A 9,493-nucleotide genomic window follows, 5' to 3' on the forward strand; every position below is an offset into this window, starting at 1 on the left:
AATGAATCGCAGACACATATGCAGGTGTGCACAAGGACCATCGTAAGGCTCGGTATACAATCCAGGAAATCAAACATTTACTCGGAACACTAATTTGCTCCTAAAATAAATAAACCTGAATGAGAACACATGAACTTAATCCTAAAATAAGAAGTATTCGGACACTTTGGATTGTTGAACTTTACAGATGTGAAGAACAGCTGTGATTACTCTGCAGGCTCCCCTGCAGAAACTTAGGAATTGCTGACTTTATCCACTGAAATGTGACCAAAAACCTGTCAGAATAAAGCATCAGCCAGTGAACCACACCTCAAAAAGTGGCCCCACATCCACAAGTCGCCTCATTACCAGCTAACTGCACTTTACATTTACCAAGTAAAAACAGACTTTTTACATTCTGTAGGAAGTCTCACTAATCCGAAACCAGCTGAGACAAACTGCAGTGACTTGACTGTCAGCTGAGATTAAACTCTTAGATGTTCTTTAAGAGCTTCAAAGGATCCACTGCAGATCAAAATAACAAATCAAAATAGCAAACAAGTGTTCGGAATAATAACTCATTAAACTGGCAACAAAATCAGGAACGAAAGAATCAGATTCAGCTGATTTACATTAACTTTATACGTGTGTGTGTGTGTGTGTGTGAGAGAGAGAGAGTGCTTAAAACACACACACACAGTCTCTCTCTCTCACACACACATACAAAGAAAGGAAAAACGGGGCAGAGAAGTTTAAAAAGCGCAGTCTGGTCCTTTAAAGCCTCTCTGAGGCTCCGTGCGGTTTCACGTTTTCATCACTGATCCCAGTCCTGGTTCAGGTGTGGGTGCGGGTCTGGTTTCTCCTCCGGCAGGGGCGGAGACAGTTCGGTGGGGCGGTGTGATGAAGAGGAGGAGCAGCTGGTCTCGGTTCAGTCTGTCGCAACGTTTTCTTCTCTTTGTTTCTCAAGTAAAGTTCTGATGGGCCAGCCGGGACCGCGCCGAGCCGGATTAAAGTGGCATTAAAGGCGGATTAAAGGCTGGGAGCAGCGGGCCCCGCAGCGGGTCAGGGGGGGGACTGGACTCGGCTTCAGGTCTTCAGGTCTGATCGGGTCCGGACCATGGGTCGGTGGGACTGACGGACTTCTGAGGAAACTTTTTTTGTGGCGTTTCCATGGAGATGGGAGTCTTCCCTTCCAGCTGAGGAAGCTGATTAGACTCCGATAAGGTATCGATACTCTGTATTGATCGCGTATTGATCGGAGGGATGGCCGCGCTCCCGCTACTGTTGCTGCTCGTGCTTTGGACCTGCGGACACGCCAAAGGCGCGTTCCCGCTGCGACAGTCCTACAACCTGTACACCAATGGACACGCGCACGGAGCCCGCGCTGCCAGCAGGCACAGGTAAGATGACACGTGCGCGGAAAGGATGGTGATGATGATGAGGTTGGAAATGAAGAAAGGATAAGGTGGTGACGTCAAGGTGTTATGACCTCACCTCAGAGTTTTATGTGTGTGTGTTTTACTCTGACAGGAAGTGCTTACAGGTTGCTAGTTTGATTCCTGGTTCAGTTCTGCAGGTCTGATATTTAAGAGTGAGCCCCTCTGCTGATGTCAGGATCCGATGACATCATGCACCTCTTTTTACATTGTTTCTATAGTAACAGCTGTAATTAAAGGTGAATTTAAGCCTGTTTTTGATATTTCAGGTCAATGAGCACCTGAAGTTTACTGTAAGCTGATAACTTAATTTTCTGTTTATGACACGTCTCTGTGAAATGTTTGGTTTAGACATCTGAGATGTTTGGACTTAAAACATTTAATTTGCACAGACGTTTAATAACAGCTTCATTCTGTCTCTTCCTGCCGTCCTTTCATTACAGTCACTGCTTCAGATGACAAACAAGCTCAAAGCAGTTTCTGGATTTCTGTCCACCTTCATCTGTTTCCTGTTTTCACAGGGAAAAAGTGTTTAACTTGAATATAAACTGACATGCATGAGGAAATCAAACTCTATAGCGTCATCATTACTAACACTGTGTATCCACAAAGGCAGAGATGTGCAAACAAACTGACATCACCCACTGGTTTACGATCGCCGTGTTGGTGTTTTGCACACAGAAGTGACCACATTTAGGGTGGAGTGGAGTTATCAGCTAAAGCTAGCAAGCTGCATACGTAAAGACAGTATGGGTGCAACTACATCGCACAGATACAGGTAATTAAGTCTACGGAGCATAAAAATATTAGAAGTTCACTCTCTTGAGGTGGAGCACAATCTTCTGTGATTGGCTGTCTTATTATTGGATTTTAAATGCTCCAAAAGTCTTCAAAAACAGTCACAAAGTTTTTTCACTGGCTCTGAGTAGCTGAGGTGAAGCACTGACCCGCTTTCTCTCCATCCACCTGACACTCAAAGCTTCCGGGGTTATAATAATGTCAACTTTAAGCATTAACATGGTTCAAATGTGTCATCTTGTTAAAAAAAACAAAACAAACAGTTATCACAAACAGGGAAAATGGCTTTATAGCCTACAGATGTTTTTTGTATCCTGTTTATTTCTGTTGTAAAGTCTGTTTTTTAAATCCAAGGCAATGGGTCGACTCGCTTTAGGAGCCAAGTGGTCATTAGAGGAACTGCAGTGTTTGTCACTTTGTCTTCATCTTTCAGCCCCAAAGGCTGGAAACACTTTTCTTTAAAAGCCATTAACACACATTGTTGTCATAGTGCTTCTGTGATGATCTCAGTCACTGTGCTTCATTTCCACTCTCATCTCCATTCATGGATGGATGTTTGTACCGCATGTTATCAGACATGTCAATCAAAAACACAATAATTAGAAACCGTCACACTTGTCGAAAAAGTGATAAAAGGAAGTGTTTTATTTGGCGGCATCAGGTATGGAATACCGAAGGGAACAAAATAACTACTGAAGGAAGAAGTTACTGAGGACACCGTCTCTGTAAATTCCAAGGAAAGGATGGTAAACAAGGCACAAAAGAGCACCAGAGCATCCATCCTTACACATGGCCATTAAACACAGCTGCACAGAACACATAAATAAAAGCTATTAATAAACTTTTTAGGCGAAATTCTGTCTCGCCTCATTTTCATTTCGATTTCACCATATCAGGCTGAACTTGCACTGCACATTCTTCCTTTATAAATAACACTTTATGTGTGGTTTATACAGCCGGGCCTTTCGTGACCTTCCTGGCAGAGAGGTTTAACTGGCACATCCTCTCAGAGCTGCTGACTGTCACTTCACGCACATGCATGCTGACAGCTGTGCTTTAAATAGTTCAGAGTATGTGCCCTGAGTGTGTGTGAGGCTCTTCGTGGTCAGTGTGTCTGAAGATGATGTTGGGTTTAAGTGTGGCAGGACTTTAAACTGAGCTTCTTTCAGCTGCGTTCACACTGAAAGCAACACAAAGGTGATGGCTGATGGACATTCCAGACTCGGACAGGTTTTATGTCAATCAGCAGCTGATGTCAGTCAGCTGTGTCCTGCACTCTCATTGGCTGAGGCTTCAATCACCTAGAAGTTGAGAACAGTTTGTGACATGTGACATTGACTTTCAATAGTTTTTGGTCAATGTGAATCTCTTCTAGTGTGGAGAAGAGTTTTTTATACCACTGCACCTCTTCACAGGAGCTCTTGGAACCTCAAACCACATCCACTGTGGCATTTGCATGAATTTTAGTGGAAATAAACCCGCGGGTGTGACACTGGGGCCCTTGTCTGGTTTTCATGTGTATCATTTTGTATGATGGTAACTTCCCCACTCATTTTAGGGTTAGTGGAGGAAGGCGTACCCACTTGTTGTGGGTTCTTGGGTTGGATCTCGATGCTCATCAGTTAAAGTTGGAGAGTGTGAGCACAACAAATGTCACATGTAACACTTTCCACATCAGAGTGTTGTTTATATACATAAATATCGATCAAAAGAATGAGTAGAAAGATCGATTTTTAACACCGGCGCTTGATGTGAAACAATAATTGCTGAAATATTTTGTCATTGGTGGGGATAGTGTTACTAACCAAGGAAAGTGGAAGAGAGATCGAGACAAACATTTGTGGCTGAGTGGGCTTAAAAAAAGAAATCAGATGTTTTATTGTTTTAAAGCTGTATTATTTTTAAAAGGTGCCACACTGCTAGCTTTTGTAACCAAAGCAGTCGCACAACAACAAAGAGAGACAGCTGAGATGTAGCCTGCTAACTACGTTCTTATAAAGCCTAGTGTTTAAAAGCAGCTCTCGCTACGTCACTGGACTCATTCTGCCAGATCTTTTGTCTTCAGTGGAGTGGAAATGCAGACAAACAATACTCTGAAGGAAACTTTCAGCTCCCTGAAAAAAAAAACTTCTTGAGGGAGAAAATTTTGGATGGAAAAACAACTAATGAAGCAGGAGAAGGGTGAAGAAGTCTTTCTGCTCAATCCTTTTCACTTTAGTTATGAACTGAGCAGCTGGGCATGTTTCCCGTGGATTCTTAAATAGTCATAAAGCTGAGTGAATTCATTCATCTAAAAAAAGACGCCTTCATTTTTTCCAAAATGTCTTAAATCAACATTTGAAGATGTGGGAACAGTTGAATTCTATGAGTATTTTTTTTATCAGTGAAATTAAGATCTCTAAATGATTTGTAATAACTATAATTATCAGAAAGTGCCTTGTATTAATGACACAGATCACAATGGGAGAAGCAACAACATTTATAGTTTGTTTTTTGATATAAAGCCATGTTTTTTAATATTTAAGCCAAAGTCTGGGATCCCATCAGCTTATTGTGGATGCTAAGAGCTTCGACGAAATCATAGAAAAACAAACATATCTGTGGGATGATGTCACTTTCTCATTCCTAAATCTTACTTGCAGGAGAGCTGGTCTTAAATTTAATTCTGAGGGGTGTTAAAGAGGTCTTAAATCTAATCTGCCTCGAGCTGCAGGATTCCTGTTTTCAAATGTTTTTCGTCTTCCAGGTGAACTGTTTATTTAACTGTCAGCATGGTTTCATTGGCCGTGAGTGTTAGCAGCTCACACAAGTGTCTCCAGGACTAATGGAAAAAGGATAAATAAGTTTCCATCTGGAGCGATCCTGACTCAGATGTCACGGCTGCCTGAAAGCTCACGTGTTAGCTTCTTCCTCTTCTTCTTAAAGTCATTTTCTTCCACGGGAATCACAGGATCCGCTCAACGAGGTGAAAGTAGTGTTGAGTATGAAGCTCCGATTTGGTGAACTTTTTACTGGGGTCAGTCCTGTAAGCTGAAACACTATAAAACTAAACACACAATACACCACTTAAAAGTGCAATAAACACACAATAGAGCACAGTAAAAAGCATTCCGCCCAGCGAAACAGGCAGTTAAACCCTCAGTTTGATGTCGGCTGCTAAAAAAATACCAACGTGAAGCGCAAACTCTGAATCTCTCCTGTGGAGTTTGTAAAGCTGATAAATCAACTTTTTTCTGTCCGGCCTGTAGAGCTGAGACGCACGGGGGCAGAAATTAAACCAACCCGCTCTGAGGCAGGAATAAAAAGGTCAGAGGTGGCGTCTGTCCTGACACGAGCAGCATTCACTGACCTGCAGATGCAGAGATAACACGACATCAGCTCCAGTTTCCCCTCGTTCCCCTCCCCATCGTTCTTTATACCAAGTTTTACTTTTGTTTTTACTTGTGCGTGCATCTTTGCGGAGACGTGTAGATTCATACATCTCTGTTTGTTTCACTCAGCAGATTTATAGACGACGAAAAGCCAGAAAGCGAGCAGTGTCACGGAGCATTGGGAATCTAAAAATTTTTTAAAAAAGAGGGGAAACAGCTGAGACTGATCTGAGCAGCTCGGAGACAGACGTCCGGACATCCTGCCCGCAAGATTCGAGCTCAGAGATTCAAGCTAAACTCTGTACACTGAAGACTTTGTGTTTAGCGTTGTGCTTCATAAAAACCATCCTAGTGACATCAGCTCTGACTGCCAGATTACTGTAATCCTGACTGCTGTAATCTATTATCAGTGCTGATAACTCAATCTTCATTAATCAGTACCAGAGATGTGATCAGCAAGTCAGCATGTGGAGCTCATAAATCAAGTGTGTTTCAGTTGAGGATAAAATGAGCACATGGATGGAACATCAGTGGGTTTTTGTGGTAGTAAACTAAACTGATCAGTGGCAATAAAGTGTTTCAGGTTTTCTATCAGTGCTGAGATCAGTGCTCTCATTAGAAGCCGCACAGTCACTGTTTATTTATTAAATACTTAAATGACAGATGCAGACTTTTATTCAGATTTTTACCACTGAAGGTGTGGGAGTGTAGTGATGTGGTCACGAATAAACATGAGCGGCATATGAAACCACTGCAGGGTTCTGGTTTGTGCGGTTTCTGTCAGTTTCTCGTTGTCTTTGCTGTGTTTTCTTCTTGTGTGTTCCATGTTTCCGTCATCGTGCTCAGTTGCTCTTCAGCCTTTCTCACTGTTTGTATTGCTCTGAGAATCAGTTTTCCTCATGTGTCTTTTTTTGTTTTACTTCCTGCTTTCCTTTCCTCTTCTTTGTGATTGTTTGCTGTGTCACCTGTGTTTGACAGCCTTGCATCTCCCTTAGTCGGATCATCTCCTTATCTTCTCTAGTCCTCCATCAGCTTCCTGTGCTCCGTGGCTGTCTGCTTGGTTGGATTTTTGTTACTTTCTGGGACTGTTGTTATCGGCTTTTTCCAAAAGCTTGAAGCTTTAGAAAAATCCCGTCTGCGCTTTAGTCCTAAGTTCAGTTAAATTCCAAGCAAACAGTCAAAAATCACAAGAAATGAAAGTAACAAGAAGCTTTTTTACCCAATGGAAGTATGTGTTTGGTAACCACATGTCGCACAAAGACAGCACGTGTAGTGTTGTTGTGTTTTTGAATGATGCATGCTCATTTGTATATTTAATGCAACACTTTTCCAAAGAAGCTGTGACAGAAGCACGTTTAACGGCGTGTTGCATCATCTCTTCTCTAAAAAAAAAAACACTGCTTGCTTTTGGGAGCTGAGAGGCCAACTGCTGTTTTAGAAGCCAGATGTTTTCCCATTCTTGCTGGGATTTCAGTTGTTCAACAGGACCTCCTTTGTCGTACTTTTCATTTTATAATGCGCCATCTGTTTTCAATGGGTGACGGGTCTGGACTGCAGGAGGGCCTATTTAGCACCCAGATTCTTTTATTACAAAACCATGCTGTTGGAAAATTTGTGGAATATAGTTTTCCATCCTCTTGCTGAAATAAGAAAGCCCTTCTCTGAACCATATTGCTCTTCATGCTATATATTGTTCAGCATAAACAGGGCCTTCACACATGTGAACGTCACCAATACCGCGATCCCCAAACATTCACAGCTGTTGCTCAGTTGCTGATCTTTGTTTCTGACAGATTCAGCCTCTCTGAGATGCTCTTTTGTATGCACAGTCATGTTACTAGTTGACCTTATTAACTTTGAGATGTTCTAGCACATATTTGTTTTTAGCGCCGCACAACTTTTGCAGCCCGTGAAAAGCTGTTGGAAACTGCTCAGCGTCCCAACTATTTCTGAAATGTGGTTGTAATATCCAGCCCTGACAGGAATGTTTCAGCTGCACTCTAATTTATATGTGCACTAAGCCATAATCCGTCCTTATCCTTGGTAGTTTAGCTCTTCGTGGTAATTAACAGCAACTAACCACACTTCCATAACCCCACTTTTGCACTGTATTAAATCCTTCTACTAGTTTTGAAAAGAGTGCTATGATTTAAAGACATATGTACACCCTTTAACCAAAATAGGTCATTAAAAAGTCATTTATAAACTAACAGAGCCAAACTGTTGCACTGATAATCCACTAAATCGATGGGTGGATCGATCCAAATATCGAAAGTATCGAACCCAACGCAGGTATTGATATCGATGCTAGCGTGATAGGATCAATGCTTTGTTTCTATGCATGTAAATCGCCGAATTGTGTTAAATAATTTTTTTTTAAGATGAAGAAATATACCTCAAACATGCACTGTGAAAAATAAAAGTGTTGACTGATAGTGTTGAGTGTCACATTCTTGGCTTTTTTAAATTTTATTTATTTATTTAAAAGCCTACCAGCACATTTAACAACAGAAGGGGACCCAGTGCTTTAAAGACGGGCACATTTACCTGCCAGCTTTAAAATAAAACCCTGTTTCAAAATACACAAAAATTAATCTTAGATTGATGCCTTTAAAAGCTGAAAGTATTGGTATTGGCAGTACTGGGCCTGTATTTACTTGGTATCAGATCAGATGAGATTAACCAGAAGTGCTAAAACCCACGACTACCACTTCTTCCTCATACTGCGGGGATTTACCTTCTGCTGACTCGCCTAACAGTTGGAGCAAATATGTCTGGATCACCTTAGATTCACGATGAACCAATCAGAGCCACAGTTTGGCCGTTAATATTGTGAGCATGTGTTTATCACACCGAGTCTCATCTGAATTTCTAATTACTGTAACTGAAGTCTTAATGGAGATCTTACTGGGGATCGTTGAGATGAACCATGGTATTGATTGATGATTGGCTGCTGTATTTATTTCAACCAAGCAGTCTGAATTACAGCCCCTGATTTCTCACACAGTAAATGGACATATGCTATAATGATTTATGATTACCTTCAACATGGCAATGATGTAATTGGTTTGCTTGTTATCCAGATTATTCAAACGTCATGCATGGATTAGTAAAAGTGGTCATTTTTTGTAATATCTTCATAAATAAATGTCACATTGAAATAAGAAAAAACAGGGACATCATCTTGATGTTCTTAAAATAATATTATCTGGATCCAAGAAATCAGCTCATGTGTGGCGTGGAGGGGATTTTCAGCCTTGGCAGAGGCAGCATACTGCTGTTGTTGATTAACACATGTGACTGCACGTTTAAATTGATCACACACAATCATTTGTGATCACACAGAGCCTGTCAGAAGCATACATCCAGCTGCAACCACTCATCTTGACCATTGTCATAGGCAGTAACCAAGTTCCCTTTTAGGGCATGTATTCTGGCAAGTTTTTCCATGGCAGGACAAATATGAGTTTCCAGAGGAAATCTGCACATTCACATTGAAAAACTAGGGACTCCTCTGTAAACTTTCCCCACACTTTCTCATTCTGTGTCATCCTCTGGGACAATGAAAACTGAGGTCTTTCACAAGTTTAAAGAAAAACTCCCTGGGCTAAAGCTAAAATAAGGCAAAGGTCCAGCTGTAAAGCCTTTAACATTTGCACAAATTGCAACACACAGACACACGCGCACACATTCAGCCCCCTCCTTTTGGCAGCAACAGCTCTGATGTCATCAGCAAAAAACTGGAAAAACGGAGCGAAAAAACACCCGAATTACTCATTTCCGTAGAATGTGACATCATTCTGTGTGTGTGTGTGTGTGTGTCTGCTTTTCTCTGTGGACTCTGTGGTTCAAAGTTAGCTGTGGAGGCTGCAGTTGTTTTTTTCGGCAGTGTGGAGATAAAACGTGATG

The 9,493-nt window shown here is 41.5% G+C and overlaps 1 protein-coding gene across 1 annotated transcript in view; it reads left to right on the forward strand.

Annotated features, from left to right (window-relative positions):
• Positions 1–777: 777 nt before the first annotated feature.
• Positions 778–9,493, forward strand: part of LOC102292783 (EMILIN-1) — a 31,597-nt gene continuing 22,881 nt past the window's right edge. The window contains exon 1 of the mRNA XM_005929216.2: positions 778–1,379. Within this exon, the coding sequence (XP_005929278.1) occupies positions 1,243–1,379 (137 nt within the window). The 5' untranslated portion in view covers positions 778–1,242. The remainder of the gene's footprint in view (positions 1,380–9,493) is intronic.

The sequence above is a fragment of the Haplochromis burtoni genome, unplaced genomic scaffold (genome assembly GCF_018398535.1).
Source record: "Haplochromis burtoni strain Fernald_Lab_line unplaced genomic scaffold, NCSU_Asbu1 Contig_121, whole genome shotgun sequence".
In the NCBI taxonomy this organism is placed as follows: Eukaryota; Metazoa; Chordata; class Actinopteri; order Cichliformes; family Cichlidae; genus Haplochromis; species Haplochromis burtoni.